Raw genomic sequence first — 19,095 nt, forward strand, 5'->3', positions numbered from 1 at the left:
TTCAACCCTTGATCATAAGCACAACTTTAGATACAATTATATTATCTTCACTATGAAACTTTCGTTTGGATTCTCTAGCTGACTGTGAAATATCCCTTCCTTGAATTCTTAGTACAGTACTGCAACAAACAATGTTATGCGTAATCAGTTGTTTTCCATTAAAAGCCTGAATATGGCCTTAGAATCCTATAAAATATCAAGATTCAACACTCTAGGGGCTCAGAATCCTATAAAATATCAAGATTCAACACTCTAGTCTTTAATTATTCCAAACGCCTGAATAAACACCACAGCTTCCTTAAGTAGCAGAGGGATGAGGCAAAGTACTTCTGGGAGCAGCTGGATCTAGCAGCCTGGTTGGCCGGGCAGGCAGAATTACGGAGAGGAAATCAGTAGGCCCCATTACCAGTTCCTTAACAGGCTTAGTACTGAGATCATCCAACCAACATCTTTCTTTATACTCCATGTTTATGAAGCAATCTTTTAATAGCAATAAGGTAAGGCAAGAAGAAACTTGCGATCAGCTGACAGAATTAAGTTGACTGAAATATCTACCTCCTATTCTAAAAATCAATAAATAGGCATTCTGGTTTATGCTTAATGAAATAACACTACACACCCACTACAATGGTTAAATTAAAAAGAACAGTAACAAGTACTGAGAGGACGGGCAGCAACTGAAATCCTCCTACATTTGTGGCAGGAGTGTACAGCAATACAATCACTTTGGTAAACTGTTTCTTAGAAAATTAAAAACTGAGCACTTCCACTCCTAAATATCTACTCAAGAGAGGGAAAGCATATGCCATGCTTTATATACAAATGTTCACATAGTGCCTTTATTAGACAAAGACTGGAAATAAAACCAAATGTCCACTAACAAACGTATAAATTAATTCTGGTGAATCCATACAATGAAGTAATACTCAGCAATAAAAGGAGAAATACTGAAACAAACAATAATAAATCTAAAGACATGCTGAGTGAAAGAAATCCACCATATAAAGAACAGATACAGCACGATTCCATTTACACGAAAGTCAGGAACAGGCAGAAGTATTCCATGGTGACAAAAAGTGGATCAACGGTTGCCATGTGGCCTAGACTGCAGGGAGCCCAAGAGCCCGGGGGAAACAATTTAATGTGAAAGAGATGTTCTATCTGTTGACTAAACTGGTATGGCAAACATTTTTCACAACTCAAACTGTACAATTAAAATGGGTGCATTTTATCGCATATGAAGTATACTTCGTAAATTTGCTTTAAGGTAATAAAAAAATTCCACTAATACGCATGATGTATAACTTAAAGTATTAGAAGGGTTAAAAAAGAAAAAACAAACAATACCACAGCTCCTTGCTATCACTAAACTCTTGACAAAAAGTCCCTGGACATGAACACAGCTCTTCACTACTTAAATCACCTTAAAACACTAATAACTAATTTATGGTATTTTAAAATAAAAACTAAAATTGGGGTCTATTTATAGCACTGGTTAAGAGAAAGAAAGTGACTGTGGGACAAGGTCCTCTATGGCTCAGGTAAGACAACAGAAAGCTGTTCTCTACTAATCTGAAGGCAGGTCAAAACCACTTCTCATTAATCCATCACTGACCTTAACCATTTTCTTTTCAATCACAAACCAAAAATACAATACAAAGTTTAAGTGTGCAAAATGATGCTAAGATGCTATTTTGTCGATTTAGAAACAGTGTCTCGGGTAATACATGGGTTTATTACCCAACTTAAAGAACACTCCTATACTGTCTCGCTTGCTGATTCCACTGTAAAGCAAGAAAAGCTAAATATGTGCATTTCTATATGAAATCATTCTAATTAGTACATTTATTTGTATTTAATAATCAAATCCTAAGAAAGGCATCAAATTAAAAACACATGTCCACACAAAAACTTGCCCATGAATGTTCATAGCAGCATTATTCATAAATACCCAAAAAGCAGATACAATCCAAATGTCTATGAATAGAACAGACAAACAAGATATGGTATACCCACACAATGGAAGAGGTATACACACCTATCAGGAAGGACAATATCTAACAAGCAGAAAATAACGAGTGGTGGCAAGGTGGTGGAGAAATGTCATGTTCTAACTGAAAATTTCAATTCTATTTAGAAATTGAGCTTTATAAAGGTAGCTTTTCACACCTAAAATTAGTTTTGTAAAAACTCTTTTGGGTAAAAATGTAAATAGTACAGTGAAGAAGCAACAAACATATATATAAACTGGAGAGTGGACAGAAACATGCCACAGAGCGACCTCACCTTCCACCGTGACCTCAATTTCAGGAACTTTCGAATTACTCCCAGGGCTTCGTGGTCTTTTTGGGGACTGCAAAGCTGCAAAGTAAGCACACAATTACTTTTGCATACTGAAAAGAAAACAGGAGATGCTTTATAAAAGCAGAGTATTAAAATTCATACAGTTTGGCTCTTTTCAAAGAAACCTGAAGAATTAAACTGGTAGTGTAATCCTCCACATGTGTCTCAACAAAGCTGTGGAAACATGAATGAAGGAGGATTTGCAAACATGAGACTGTCAATGAAATGTTTATTTTTAAAGGGGGGGGGGGTTGTCCATCAAATAAAATACCTTAAAAGGCAAAGAAACTGAAAGCCCCAAAAAGATACTGGCCAATGATTCAGTATGTTTTAAGGCACAGAAGTAGAATAAAGGTAGACATAATCTCTTACCTTTAGTGTTTATTTTACTAGCCATTCCAGGAGGCAAGTAGGAAATAACTAGTTCAGGTCTAGAGAGAAAACCAAGAAATATTACAATAGCCAGTATAAAAGCTAGTAAAAATTGTGATGACCAATGTTTTTCATAGGAGACCACAAAATAACTCTGCAATGTAACAATGATTTCTACCATTAGAAACAAAAACTGCACTTTTCCTTCCTACTGCTAAACGACTTTGTGAAGGGTAAATGACTTCCTTCATGAACATGAAAATTAACTAACATTAGTTTAGGTTCTTCAATTACTGAAATTCTACAGACATGTAAATGAGAAACTCAACTGTTCAGCTGCCTGTAAGTAACCAGGAATAACAGAACACATAGAAATCAGCATTTTCATTCTTCACTCAAGTATCTATGAATACTAAGAGACGTCACAGCATTGCTAACAAACTTGACCACCACCACTGTGAGGCTGGTGTTACAATCCTCCTTATACTGATGAAGAAAATCAAGTTCAGGTTAAATGATTTGAAGACAATGGACAAGGACAGAACAGTAGCTCAGAGCTATGTTTTTCCATCAGGGACTTTAAAGCCTTAGCTGTAATCTGCAGCTAGAAAAAAAACAGAAATATAACTTGACTATTTTAATTCCAGAAATGATGACACTGGCAAATGGAACTTACTTTTTAACAACAAACTTGATTTTATTACTTCCACGGACAATCCTTTCAAGTCGTGGAATTCCAAACCAGGTAGGGCTTCGAAAGGGAATTCCTTCTGGCAAGCCTTCTACATAAAGGAACTCAGGGTTTGATTCAAACACAGGGTATGGTACTTTTACCGCCTCTGTGAGTCCAAGAGCTTGAGCTGAAAGTGTAAGAGGACATAACTTATGGAAGGTAAAATTTGACACACAATCCTTTATTTTCGTATTTTATTTAGCATTCTTTTTTTTTTATAAATATTTTAAAAATTGTGATATATCGACATGTAAGTTACAGGTGTACAGCATAATGATATTTGTGTATTTGGCCAAATGACAGCCCCAATAAGTGTAGTTAGTTAACGTCAGGGCATTATCAAATATGTTATGCAAAAGTTTCCAACAACCTATCAAATTCCACTTAATAACAGTAGGTATTTTGTTTAGTCTATTGTGTAAAATTGAAGAACAAGCCTAAAATACAAGTACTTTTAAGAGAACATTTTACCACTTCAAATCAAAAAGATAACTCGCCACAATTACCTCTGTGCTCTGGGCAGAAATGAACTACAGCCACTTCACAGTGAAATGGCACCTACCCAGCCCTTGTGTTACCATCCACATGCAAGTCTGCTGTTTAAAAGATCAGAGGTGCATATGATGCATCTGAGCAGAACTGGTAAGGTTAGAGAGGTCAGAGGCAGAGTATTTAAGTTTCCTGATCTAGGACACAAACGTCCATACCAGTTATGAAAATGATGGTGGCAACGCCCCGGGAACACTACTGTCACTCCCACTCCTTACTTCCTTCTCCATGACAGACACACCCAATCAACTGAAACACTCTTGCTGAGCCTCCTCAGAATCCTCAAGACAGCGCTCCAGGAAACCGCTGTCAACAAATCTAAGTTGAAACAAACGATGAAACCTATTTGCCACATGGTGTTGGCCAAATCAGAGGTACAGACAGTGGAAGTGAGATTTATCCCAACTCCTCCCTTCTTCTCCCATTTGGACACATGAGAAAACTGAATCCAAGAGAAATGAAGTTAACTCATTCAAGTTTAAGTAGTGAATTTAGCAGCAGAAAGAAACTAAGACCCAGTTTCTGGGACTTTCCTTCTTTTGGTCCTCAACTGCTGTGATGTTCATTCAGAACACTGCCTTTCGTTTATGCTTTTAAATTTACACATAACCACTGTGTTTTACTTACCAAATTTCAAATTAAAAATCTCTTCCACTTGCTTCCGTAGCTTGGTAATTCTGACATTCCAATCTTCTTTGACTAGAGGGCAAAATAAATTTAATTAACAATGCCCTTTATTAAAAAAAAAAGAAAGAAAGAAAAAGACAAGACCAAACAAAACAAAACAAAACAAACAATGCCCTTATGGGTGCTGACACAAAATTAGATTGGATGCTGTTCTTTCCAATGATGATTTTTTTTAATTGAGATAAAACTGACATGTAACATTGTATTAGATTTAGGTATACAACTCACTGACGCTCTTAATACAATTTTGCTTAATAATAAAAACTATGGGTCATAAGGAAAAGAATGATTTCCTGCTATTTTATCAAATATCAGAAGTGGTGCAGGGAGACAGAATTCAAATGTAAGTTCACATTGTAAATAAAGAAGAACTTTTTCGTAAGTATTCAGAATGAATGGTTTTCAAACACTTCTCCTTGGAGATACATCAAAGAACCCTGTCAGGGTAGGGAGGACCAGCTGTATAAGGGTGTAGGCCTCCTGCACCAGGTTCAACCAGAACAGCTTCTCTTGTATCTGCTTTCTGTACAGGCATTCCTTGTTTTAAGGATGTGTGAGTAATCATAGCAAGAAATATATGATAAAGTGATTAGGGAGATGTCACCGAACACTACTCACAACTACAATCTGGTTTAGTTCCTTAGTCCTTATTATAAGACCATTCCTTTTTAAATATAACATAAAAACAAAGAAAAAGTAAGCTAAAAAGACATGTAGGGTGTCACTTACTTGGGCAGATAATCAGGGCTCGTTTGGTGGAGTTGAGGATGGAGAAGGGGGTTGGGGGAGATTTGGAGACAATGGAGGATGACTAGAGGTATTGGATAAGGAAAGAGGGAAAGCCAGAGTAAGAGGAAAGGGTAGAGAGGGCAAGAATCGCATTAAGTGTGGAAGTCATTTGTGTCTGTTGACAAAATGGCAGGAAATGCTGATAAAGTTCTGAAAATACTGCTAAAGGTTGGGAGTCAGAAAATCTTTAAATATTTCTTTTACTGTGAAAGTTCTTTAAAACTTTTTCTTTAAAAGAAAATCTAGCATCTCAAGAGTTTAATATGGTAACTCAGCCATTCAACCAGAGAAATTGAGTCAGGTATAAATTAAATTTGAATATTACTACAAAGATATCAAGACTCTCCTTCCCCAAGGTAAGGAGCATCTGTTAAAACTTGTCTCCCCTTCTGCCTCACCCTGCACCTCCTTCTCTGGTGAAGATCTCAGCACCATTCCACACAGAACCAAGTACCTCCTCATTCTTCCCTTCAGAGCTCTAAGCTCAGTTACCTGGCTAGCTATCCCATGACATCTACCTTTTAGCAAACTGAAACCAAAGTGCACTCACGGTATATTGAAGCATACTACTGTTACCTAAGATTTAAGAAGATGTCTCTGATGGCAATGACCAACAAAATTCTTTTGTCGTGTACTCGAGGACTTGAATCAGCCCAGCAAGAGACTAATGCCTGGGCAACTGGCAGACCAAGAAACGCTTTGCTGGCATGAAGAACCACCACCTTTGATTCTTTCCAAGGTCTTCTACAAATGGTATACGGCCAAGTATGGTTAATGATTAGAAGAATGGAGGCTCTTTTGCTAATAGGCCTGTAACTATCTATGCTAGACCAAGTACTACTGAAAATATTACTTAAGCCTTAGAGTAACTTCCATGGTGCCTACAGGCTTTGCCAATAATAACATCTTTAACATCCTCAGTTAGCAGTGACTATCTGAACTGCTCCTAATAAGAATGTGATCACATTAATCACAAGCTTGAATTTGAGGTCTGTCTTGAGAAGTGAAGACACATACGTAAGACTTTCACCATATTCAGACTAATGCATATTAAAGTCTACCTCTGGGAATACTTTTCTTTGCATGACTTCCCTTAGCAAAGTCTCTGTCATCTCCAATGTTCAGTTTGTTACCAATACTTTTGTTTCTTTGACTAAATCAAAAGCTCTCTGGGGATTTTGCTGTGCTGATGTCGATGCTCAACCTGAGTTAAGCATCAATTCTGTCTTCTCCCCTGCAGGATTCCGGGCCCAGGACAGTTTTGTTTCCCTAGTAAAGTATTTCTCAAATACTGTCTATGCCATGATAAACACAAAAGACTGTACAATCTATTTGTCACACTGGCTTACCCCAGGTATACTAAGAGCTCAAAGATCGGTATTTCAGTACAGACAAATAACCCGTGTACACGGGTTTACCTTAGAATTTACAACGATTAATGGCAACAATTCAGAAATATCCATTGGTTCTTAGCAATACAGGTTCCTAAGGTTGTAAAAGATCTACGTGATGTGGTCACTTTTTCTGACATCATGCAACGGTAAACAAAAAGATGGGAAAAAGAAAGGCAGACTTATAGCTCAAATAAAGAAAATAAAACCATTTAGACAACTGAGACTGACACTTTCTAGTTCTTTTCCATTGGGCATGATGTCAGTGCAGCGGCTGCAATTACAGTATTTGCCATTATAAAAACAAGGTCCCTCTGAATAAAGATTAAAGTCTAAATCTACATGGTCTCACCCATTAGCTACATGTGGGCAACTGAGCACTTGAAAAATAGCTAGCTGAATTAAGATGTGCCAGAAGTATATAATATACACAAGAGTTTCAAATAAAGAACATAAATAAATGAAAACAAAAGTAAATTAATTCATCATGTATTTATATTGATTAGAATATGAAACAGATTTTGCCACTAGAAAATTTTCAATGATATATATGACTTGCATTTGTGGTGTACATTATATTTTTCAATTGAACATTCCTGGTCTAAATTCAAAGCTCGAGTTTCCCCAAAACTGCTATGTTCATATCAATAAATCAAGGAGTGCCTGTATTGAGCTTTCACAAAAGATTTTCTGGGTGGGAGGGAGAAAAGAGGAATTCCATGGCTTTAAAAGATTAATGAAAGCTTAAAAACTATTGATTTAAGCCTTTAAAAAGGATCTTACCTGGTGTATTCGTTCTTGGCTGAGTAACTTCAGTAGTGCTATGAGTCAGAAGTTCTGGTCTGTAAAAATACAGTGGATATTAGGACGAGAGCATTTAGGACCACCCTGATTCATTCTGCCTTCATTTGCAGTGAAAAAAATCACTTTGGCGACTATAGATCATTTTGAAAATAGCAATTTACAAAGATTCAGGTGGGACCACCTGTATGTCTTCAAAGGCATTTTAAGCTTAACTTGTGCACAACAGTTTCCTTTTGCCTGAAACCAGTTCAACCTCCCACTTCTAAACCTCAGATGAACTAGAGTACAATATAGCTGGATGTATCTAAGTCATTCTAAAGCCTGTCCCAATAGACATACAAATGTATAACCCTCAAAGTGCAAGCAAATTCTACTCCAACAATTCTTCTGTATTAAAGACAGGCCGTTCTGTTTCCACTCCCCACCCCAGAATTGCCCACTATGACCCTTAAAACACAAGCCAGAATAACACTTTTAAGATGCAAATTCAAATAATTTTAAGAGGAATCAGCTTAAAAACCCCAAATACTCTGACTGTGTAGGACATAAGGCTTTCCTCCACTGGGCCACCTCCGTCTATCATCCTGTGCCCTCAAGGGCATCGCCCCTACCACACAGAATGGTGTGGTTCTGTGAACATTCAAGTACATTTGACACCTCCCTGCCCCTATTTATGTTAGTGACTTTAATTGAAAGCCTTTTCCTCCATTCTCTACACACAACTGACCAATCTGCATGCCACCCTTGTCTTCACCCCCAAAATGCTCAGTGACACTTTACTGTATTTATTCATGTCATAAGCCTCCCAAGGACAGGGTTCCTGTTGGACGCACTGTTGTACATCTGGTGCCTGGTACTATATAAACACTTGCTCAAAAAAATGAATCTAAATGTAATACCTTTAAATATGCAGAGTAAGTCCAACTGGGAGGGGAAAAGGGACATTTTTATAAAATTAATTTTTTCTTAAGGATGACAATAAATTTGTTTCTGCAAATTATAATCCTACCTTTTAATAACAAACTTAATTCGATTGCCCACTTGAATGATTTTTTCCAGCCTTGGTATTCCATACCACGAGGGACTTCTAAAAGGAATGTTTTCTGGTAGCCCTTCCACGTAGAGATCATTAGGATGTGCTTCAAATTTCTGGTAAGGTACAGCCTTGGCTTCAGTGCTCCCTAAGGCTTCAGCTTTACAAAAGAAAAGCAACTCAGAAGACTGGAGACTAAGTTTGTATTGAAATCGTATTTTAGTATAATCCATAACAAAATTTTAAAAAGCAAAGTACACTCCAAAAACATCTACACTAATTATGGAAACAGACTTAATAAACAAATGTAAGTATTAAATGACTCATAATCAAGAAGTAACTTTTGGTGGATTTAAGTTTCCTGATTCAAAGACCATCTTAATAGTTCTAAGATCTTATTTTTAAAATTCTCAGTATCCTTGAGAATAAATAAGGAGAAGGAAATCACGACCAACAAAAAAGAATACAAATACCACTTTTTCAAATATCTAGAGGCAGACTTTCTTAGTGTTTTACGAGTGTAATAATTTTTTATAGGCTCTTACACACTAACTTATTTCAGGCTGTACTTTTATCTCTACTGCAACCATGAAATTAATGCTCTTTTACCCCTTAAACCTCATGAGTGTACCATTTTAAAAGGAAAAATTCATGAAATGAAAAAATAACAGTAAGAGACTGGTTTAGATTAAAGGAGATATATCAACCAAAATTAATGCACAAATCTTATTTATTGTTTAAATCCAGAATTCAAAACAAAACTTTAAAGATAATTTTCAGCTAAAGGAGGAAACTCAATAAAGGAATGGATAAGAGCAGATACAAAGAATTTTGTTAATTCTGTCAAGAATGATTATGACACTGATTGTGTTTAAAAAGGTCCACACTGTTCACAGATGCACAGAGTAACCATAATAACACAATGCCTGGGATTTGCTTTATAATATTAACCACAAAGGGAACAAAGGAGGAAAAGATGAACAAAACGTGGAAAATCTTAATCATTAAATACAAAAATGGTTACACGGGAATGCATCATACTAGTTTTCTACTTTTGAATAGGTGTGGAGTCGACATTTTAAAATGTAAAAATGAAATGACTAATCCCTATTCTGAAGCCACGTCTAAACAGAGCTGTAACAAGACTCAAACAATTCCCAAAACATCAACATTTATAGGCATCCCTTGTATTCTGTATGGTACTTTTAAATATTTTACAACCTGATAGTTTTAAAAAGTGGCTCCTTCAACAAGAATTAATTTGTATTTTTTTTGATTCTTAGACTGACGTTCCTCTCAAATTCAAACGTCTTCTTCCTCACTTAATTTCTTCCTTCATTTCATTAGCACTAAATATGAAGGACTCGTGTGTAGGATCTCTCTGATGTAAGTAAGGACTGTGTATTTGAAAAATCAAATACAATGTAATTCAGATCATGACTTTTAAAGGAAATATTCCATTTAAAAATATGGTAAAGGTTTTCATACTCACATCTGGGAGTTACATTAAATGCAATTATTCTTTAAATATAACAAAAAAAAAGAACATAATATTAATTCTAACAAACTTTCTATAAAATAAAAAAGAACCAGTTGTTGGAGTTGAGAGAGAAGAAGATAAAGGAAAGGAGAAGGCCACCTGCATTCAGCTGTTCATTAAATCATCACTGTGGCTCCCCTGTATTAAGTAGTCACCCCCTGGCTCCCTATTCCCCTTATTCTACTTTATTTTTTTCCTGACCACTTAACATCTTGTATTATAATAAATATTTACTCGTTGCTTTACCATGCATCTTTCCCTAATTTATGAGTGAATGCTTCCTTGGGGGAAGGCACCACCTTCTGCACTGCTGGCACACAAGAGTTCACAGGTGCTGAATGACTGACTACTTCTGCTAATGTAGTACATACAGCCTTCGACACTTGCAGTGTTTGATATTAAAGAGAATCTGTTTTTCTCTTCCCCTTTCAAAAACCTCAAAGAAGGCAACAGTTTTGCTGGCTTTATGGGGGAAAAGTCCACTTGTTGGCAAGCATCAGTGATCTGATGGGATCGGCTGTTTCCTGCACCAGTCTCAGTTCTAAAAGTGAGGCCGTAGTCTGAGCCTGTTCATGCAGATGCTCATTATCATATGCCTCCTATTCATGAACTGTAATGACACTGCGGTGGCATCTCCAATGATAAATAATGTTCACAATCTTATTTTACTAAATATCTTGGAAATACAATGATTTTTAAAGTGGTGAAAAGCTGATTTCTGACCAGATGTATGAGGAGATAAATTTTCGGTAAGGTCCTATATTCATGATGGGTACTGAAGGATACTGAAGAAAAACTTAAATTCTGACTTTCCCCCAGTGCATTAAATTCTCAGGGAGTAAAACCATGTAAGCATATGGATTCTGCAAACAACAAACACTTAAGTGATCTAAATTTGTACTTGCCACTTGAGTTGCACACACAAGCTGGTTAGTTGAGTCTTTAAGACCCAGGACCATACATCACTCGTGGAAACCATGGGAGGAACAAGAATCCTAAACCAGGAGACTTGGACTTTTTGTGGTAAAACTCACATGGTTTCTTTCACAAAACTGAGAGAACCCCTGTGTCCCCGTGATTCTCTGTGGCACTTCTGTACTTCCTTTGGTCTTCTCAGGGTCATAATTCAGTGAGGCCCAATATATACCATGAGACTGAAAGGCTCAGAAATTTTAAGCAATTTTTAATGACACAATGTCAATTCAGTATTTGTTGTTCACCTGCCAAGCACCAAGCACTACTGTACCAGTAGCCAACGCAGACAGGACTGGGGCTGCTGTAAGAACTGTGTTGTAGAAGGAAGCAGGCAGCCATTAGTGCTTTGAGGAATTAAAGGGTGACGACACACAGCGTGCTTAGTGGTTTCAGTTAGATAGGTACCCAGTAAAGAGCTCTCCAATGAAGCCATGTCGAAACTCAGATATAAATAAAAACGAGAGGCACAAAAAAATCTGAAGTAAGAGTGTCCAGAAACAACAACACTGACAATACAGCAATCCTAAGGAGGGTATGATCTTACACAAATAAAGGACAAGTACATGGTCATTACAGCTGGTACTGCAGTGAGCAGGTGGGACAGGGAATGAGGTGTCACTGGAAGAAAGGTAGGGTGACTGTGATCAGGGGCTGTGAAGTTTATTCCAAGCACAAAAGGAAGCCACAGCGCACAAAACAGCAAGGTGATAGGTAAGTTTCATCGTATGTTTTTAATGAGATTAAAACCCGGCTGCGGCGACTAGGAAAGAAAGGCGATGCAGAGGGAGGGGAATCAAGGACTCTGCTAAGGACAGGTGACGTCTCAAAGACTAGCAAAGAGCTGGGTGAACATAAAGGTCTGGGATAAGGTAAGCTTTCAGAGCTAGAAATGTCAGTGTGAAACTCATCAGGAACACAGACAGTGCACTCTTTAAGGCAGACAGAGTGGGACTATCTGTGGAGAAAGCACAGTAAGAGAAAAAGGGCTCAGGACTCAGCCGAGGAACAGCACTCCAAAACGTAAAGAACAAACTCAAGGGAGGTGCTGACAAGAGGATGAAGAGACAGGAAGAAACGGAGAGTCAATAATGCTTGAAACATCACATAAAAGTAGTTTAAAACGCTTAAGAAAAAAAGAAGGAAAAAAAGACAACTATGCTGAATGTCGCTGAAAAGTAGGATAAAGCGGGGAGTGACTTACGGTAACAAAAGATGTTGTAATATTAAACCAATCTGAGTATTTTAAGTGTTTAGGGACACAAGCAGAGCAAGCACTACTAACAAGATAACTGAAATGCTGATAATCAACAGCGCTACCTAGTCCTCCAGGGACAGGCTGACGCTGGCGGTCTCCTATATTCCACTGTGGCGCACACAGCACTGGTAAAAGGTATGAAGACAAAAGGACTCCCAGGTTATAAAATGCCCTGTGCTGAGCAACGTACACGGTATAAATAACTTACTCAGAAAAGAAAACATGAGGGTTCAAACAAACAAGAGAAGAAAACTAGACATGAGTCACTCAATATATTTCCTTTTTAAAGCAAAATTTAGAAAAATTATTCCCTAATGTTATTTAGCTATGGGGGAAATTAAGACTTACCAAATTTTTTGCAGAAAAGCTGATCTACCATCTTTCGTAATTTAGTGATTCTGGCATACCACTCTTCCTTTACTGTAAGCATAACATACACAAATTCTTCAATTTAATGACACTAATAAATTAATAAATATTATTATGAAACAGGCAGTGTTGTTTTTCTGTTCTAAAATTATTTCTAAAATTTCAGAATGTTTATTAAAAGTGCTGGCACTGAATAAAAAGTGTAAGAACAAATGAAACAATGACAAAATGAAAATGTACAATTTAAGAGTAATTTTACCCAGCTACTCTAAAGTGTCATCATTAAAGTAAGGAAACAATTCATTTTACTCAGTAACAGCTAGCAGGCAAATGAAGAAAAGAATAGAGAACAGGCTATTTTTGCAATGATAAATTTGGGGTATGATAATGCTAGCAACCCTTTCATTACATCAGACAAGTGATGATGCCCATGGCTATGTGCTCTAAGAAGTAAGTCTGCATCCTGTGTATAATGATGAATCATCATTCAACTGACTACTAGGACAATAAGCTGCTCAATAAATTTTGCATCTCAAAAGTAGAATAGACATGGTCCTTCTAGAGTCTACCCAGAAATGTGATGTTTACATTTATTTACAATGAGTTATTAAGAAGAAATTAGTTTACTATTTTAGAGAGTACTGGACAATATTCCCTTATATCATGTTCTGATTTGACATTTAATTTGACCCAAGACTGGAGGCCTACCTCCTGAAGCTGGCTTATCAAGCTGTAAGTCTTCACGTGTTGAATTCAAGAGTTCGTGTCTGAAATGTGAGAAGAATATTTACCAGATAATATTCAGAAAAAGTAATAACTACTAGTACTTATTTAATACTCAGACACCAAGGCCAGTTTTTAAAAGACAACTTGGACTCTTGAGCACAATTAAATCCTAATTTATTGAGATTTCCAGAGTAATAAAACCAGATGGTAACTACAAATTGTTTCATAAGGTGCTTCATAGACTGCATGTACACACACACACACACACACACGTTAACTTTGCAAATCAAAGATATTTCATAAAAGCATTACACAAAGGGAAACAAATCACAAAAATTTTAAATGAGATCTTTCAATTTTATGTTGCATTCAAGACTACCTAACTTCAAAACAACTATAATCTGGTTATAAAAAATCTTAAACATATTTCAAAACTAACATTTGTAGGACAACATATATATTCTCTTATTTTTCCAAACACATGAACACCCCATAAAACATAGTTTATATATCACAGAATTTGCAAGATCAAACTTATGTAAACCACACCACTCTATTTTGCTGTAATGGCCTAAGTAATTGGGGTGGGGTGGGGCCGTGTGGGGACAGAGAGAGCAGGATCACAGAGAAGCATAACCATGTATTAAGAATTTTAGAAATGTTGGAAACTAACACGGATTAAGTCAATGGTAAAAGTAATATTTTAATATATTAAGGAGCTGTGAAATAAAGCATTTGTTAAAACATGAAATACTGAACAAAGTATGTTTATCGAGACTAACCACATTAACCTTCAGGGAAAGGTTTAAAAAGTCCCTTCCAACTGTGGAAGACGCTTCCCATAAAGGAGTACGTTGAAAGGACTCAAAGCAAAATGTGCACAACAGGAGTACCTTGTGATTAGCCTGGACAAACTTTTAACGTCCAGAATTTTATATGCTTTAAGATTGGCAACCATGAGCAAAATCTGTAAAATGATTTGGCTTCTAACAGACTGAAAAACAAGCACTTTAACAAAATGACAGTACAATAGTTCTTGAAACAACATACTTACTAATATATATCAATTATGTGCAGGGGAATGGGCTCCTGACTAGGACTAGTATCAGGGTTTTAAAACAAACCCTTTTTGTTCACTATTCAATTTCATGAGCGACTACTAAACCCTTCAAACTATAATTTATTTGAAAGAAAAATACGTTAGCAACAAATTCCTCTGTGGAGGATAGCTAACCTATTATCTGAGCTATCTCTTGGGTCCTTTTTACCCTTAGTTAAATCTTAAAAGTACTGCTCATTCCTTTATTTAAAATCAACACAGAGGCAAGTCTCTCTGGTTATAAACTTTGATCAAGGTGTTTGTTAATTTCTCCATTTTCTCAACAGTACCAAAGCATTGCCAGACTAATGAAGAAAAACACTTCAGCAAAGGACTATCATTCTAACTACTGTTATTGACTTCACTATTCATAGCACAAAAATATGTCAGAAAAAAACTAATCAATTATAATATGCACATGGCTCAAAATGACTCATTCATATTAGGACTTAAAATGCAAGCCAACCATTTCTGAAGTGAGCCCATCCCCACTCCCTGGAGGGTGAGTACTGTGCATGGTCTAAACCCATCAAGGTGTTACCTTTCCCAAGTCTGTGCCTGGTTAAGGAATTAGCATTTGACATAATTCTAACCAAAGAGAAGCAAGGCCATTTTCCAAGGTTTCCTTGCTCTCTGGGAAACACACTACCGTCTCTTCAGTGGCTGTGTCTGGCTGTGAGGCCTGCAGCTACTGCATCCAGCTCACAGCTGGTTAAGGAAACTGCCAGCACAAGGAAGGCAGAATCTGGAGAAGAGCAGAAGCAGACCCCAAGTGTCACTGTTTCACTCATCCTATCTCTGACCCCTTGCTAGGTGAGGTAAGGCTCTTATTGTATCAAGCCAATGTAAATAAGGGTTTTGTTACTCACTTCTGAAGACATCCCAGTTGCTGCCCTATTTCTTGCTGAACCTCCATTTGTTTTCACACGTTTGACTGGCTACAGAATTCAAGCTTTCAATCATTTTTCACTTAGAACTTGAAAAGAATGGCCTAATAGTTATTAAAACATCTGTTACTGCTCAAATCAAGTATATAATATCAGTGCGATTTTCATTCTTTATAGATGACCTGGTAACATTTTCTGGAACTTAAATGATTTCTTCTTTTACCCTTGGAGCACTGAAACTTTGTGAAATGTGATTAGGCACATATCTTTGTTTTCCTCTCATTTATCCTGCTCCACACTTTTTTTAGGCTTGGAAAGTAACTTGTTACTCATTTTTAATACTTTCCTTCTCTTTTTGTTTTATGTCACATGTCACTAGATAAGGATTCATGTCTCATATATACAATCTTATTTAAAATTTACAAGACTAACAACTGTCTGGCCCTTTCATTGAAATTTTTAATTTAGCAACTGTATTTTATAGTTTCTTACACAACTATTCCCTTTTACAAATATATCTAGTAATTGCTTCATGGATCTAATAGGAAGTTTCCATATATCTAAATTTGCTGAAATATGCTGATAATCTTTGTTTAAACCTTCTCCTGTAATCTGAATGGAATTTCAGTAGAAAATACGAAAAGGTGTGCTGTGGCTGCCATTTTGAAATGGAAGCACTTACACTTCCAATTCCAATTACTGCACTTACTTTTTCTTTTTAAAGCTCTTTGCTACAACCCTTATGTAAGGGCTAAAGAATCTGTAACATTCTGCTCCCTTTCTCTCATTCTTACTTCTACTGTTTTATTTTTATAATGTACTGTACTTCCACATATGCTTTAAAAAATTCAGGCCTAAAAATAAGACACTGATACTATACTATTTTCTTTAGCATACTTTGCAGAAAAAAAAAAATTGAAAAGGAAAATAACAGTTACATGCCAATCAGGTATGAACAGGTGTTCATTCATGTTTCAAAATCCAACAATGTCATAACTTAAACAGACACACTGAAAAGCAGAAAATAAAATAACATAGAAAAACTCGAATTTAATTTAAATATAGCCCTAGTGGTTAATGAATATTTATCAACAATATAAAAAGATACACTAATCAAGAACAAAGACAAAAGTCCAAGACTCTTACTTCTTAATCACAAAACGAATCCTTTCCTTTGCAAGTAATATCCTCTCAAGGCGAGGAATTCCGTAAGTTGACGGCCTTCTAAAAGGGATTCCCTCGGGAAGTCCTTCTACATAAAGGTCTTCCACATGGGACTGGAAAAGAGGGTACGGGATCGTCACAGGACCTTTGGCTTTTATAGCTTGAGCTTTAAGGGTAAAAAGAAAAAGGGAAAATGATGAAATCACAATGATTGAATAAGTTTGTGGAAAAGAATAGTAAGAACACATATTGCTCTGAAACTTTTATAACTTTATTTTTACTTTTGCTTATTATAACTGCATCAAACACGAAAGAACTCAGAGGAAAAGAACACCAAGGTACTAGTACTCTACTTAACCAAACCCGCAATGGAGTAATATATTATTTTGAGGTAATGCAGATTTAGATAGACTTTCAACTGAAATTTGAACCACATATAAATCTAGAAAAACATACCAGTTAGTATCAACTAATATATACAGCATATAATGAAAGAGAAGTAGTATTTTTAAAACATAAATGTTAATATAAAAAGGATTGTTAAATGAAACAATGGAAGATTTTTCTGAACTGTAAAAATTCTAAGATTTACTCCACAGTAAAACTGGAAAACAGCTGCAAACAGTCAAAAGCATGAGTCTTAAGAATCAAATACAAGTAGATTTTAATAATCCTACCTATTAAGCAAATTACAGAGTCTGCTTTTCTTTTTAAAAATTTTTTAAACATTAAAAAAAATTTTAGGGGGGAGGTAATTAGGTCTATTCATTTATTTTTAGAGGAGGTATTGGGGATTGAACCCAAGATCCCATGCATGCCAAGCATGTGCTCCACCACTTGAGCTATATCCTTCCCCATTGCTTTTCTAAACAATAGGGGATATTTAAATACCACTGGGTATTAAATAGTATAATGTTTTTAGGCATGATAATGGAACTGAGATTAAGACAATGTATACTTCTCATCCAATTCAGCATTTGCAATGAAGAGTTATGAGAAGTCAAAAGACATGATGTCTGGGACATTTTTTAAATGTTCTTAAATCAAAAAACAACAACAAACAAAACAAAACAAACAAAACAAAACCATGGGACAGGAAAGGACAAGAAAGAAAATATTCTAAAATATTAAATACTTCTGAACTTGGGTGCTAGATGCTTAAATAGACAGTCTTTGTATTCTTTTGTTTCTGTTTGGAAATTTTCATATTAAAAAAGTTAAAAAGCATTTGTTTACATTCATCTAGGAACATTTTTAGTTAGTAAAAACTGCACAATTAAATCTTTTGATACTAAGTAATGCAATGCCAAATTTTCTATGGCTAAATAGCAAACACATACTACTATTCTTTCAAAGGCTTCTACTTCATTTAATTAACATAATAGTTAGGTAAAATGCTTTCCAGCCTTCCACAGCACAGGTGGCACTGACATTGTCAAAAAAGTTCCAATGCAAAAATGACTGCCCTGGACTCCGCTCAGGCCCTGCACCTAACGAATCACCACTAAGAACAGGCTCCACTTTTGTGCTGTATTTTATGGAAAAGTTTACTTGCTAAACATTAATCTTTGTACTAAAGTTTCAAGTGTACTATATTACACATTAATTCTGAATTACATTTGGTATCCTTCATTGATATACTGTATCTGAAAATCATATTCACATGTAACAATGAAAAATATCTTCCTCTAAGGCAACTACCATTAAAGTTGCTTTGAAAATATAAAATGTGAAAATTATTATAAATTCAAGATGAGTGGTAAACATTCTCTTATCTGCAAAATAATCGAATAAGTAAATCACTATCACAAAAGTAAAAATGTAATTTTTGCTTTTCTTTATGAAAAGCACTGAGATTTATAAAGATGGTGTGATAAATTACCTTTACTCATAATAGTACTAAATTTAGTATATAATAACAAACATATAAACATCAAGCATTTATTACGTATTTATGCTCCAGGTATTAGAGGAAGCACTTTACAAGCACTATCCATCTCATCAAATCTTCACAACAAATCTATACTGCATGCCTTTCACAAATGTGGATAACATGGCTCAGAGAGCATTAAGACACATGGCCACGCAGTCTTCCCAAACACTGTAATTTTATCACAATGTTGTAGTGCTTCCATGTAGTTTTTGCTTTGAAATGGTCCAATTAAAATCACAGGCAAAAGACTCTTAGAGAGGAATACTAAGGGAATCTTAAGGAAGTAACTGGAAATATTAAAAATTATTAAATTAAATTTACTCTAAATCTAAATCTTCATGGAGGGGTAGGTTATCATCTATAAAAGGGAGATAACTGTTCAGGTTTATTAAAGTAAATAATCCCAGGGTGGTTTACAATTTAAAACCCTCCCTTAGAGAAATTCA

The 19,095-nt window shown here is 35.9% G+C and overlaps 1 protein-coding gene across 6 annotated transcripts in view; it reads right to left on the reverse strand.

Annotated features, from left to right (window-relative positions):
- Window positions 1-19,095, reverse strand: part of GTF2I (general transcription factor IIi) — a 93,819-nt gene that overhangs the window by 10,466 nt on the left and 64,258 nt on the right. For all 6 annotated transcript variants that reach the window (XM_031432759.2, XM_031432762.2, XM_031432758.2 and 3 more), the window contains 9 exons: window positions 16,699-16,882; window positions 13,549-13,607; window positions 12,820-12,891; window positions 8,678-8,861; window positions 7,648-7,706; window positions 4,625-4,696; window positions 3,392-3,575; window positions 2,716-2,774; window positions 2,287-2,361 (listed from right to left, as the gene is read on the reverse strand). In XM_031432759.2, the coding sequence (XP_031288619.1) occupies window positions 2,287-2,361; window positions 2,716-2,774; window positions 3,392-3,575; window positions 4,625-4,696; window positions 7,648-7,706; window positions 8,678-8,861; window positions 12,820-12,891; window positions 13,549-13,607; window positions 16,699-16,882 (948 nt within the window). The remainder of the gene's footprint in view (window positions 1-2,286; window positions 2,362-2,715; window positions 2,775-3,391; window positions 3,576-4,624; window positions 4,697-7,647; window positions 7,707-8,677; window positions 8,862-12,819; window positions 12,892-13,548; window positions 13,608-16,698; window positions 16,883-19,095) is intronic.

Source organism: Camelus dromedarius, chromosome 24 (genome assembly GCF_036321535.1).
Source record: "Camelus dromedarius isolate mCamDro1 chromosome 24, mCamDro1.pat, whole genome shotgun sequence".
Taxonomy (NCBI): Eukaryota; Metazoa; Chordata; class Mammalia; order Artiodactyla; family Camelidae; genus Camelus; species Camelus dromedarius.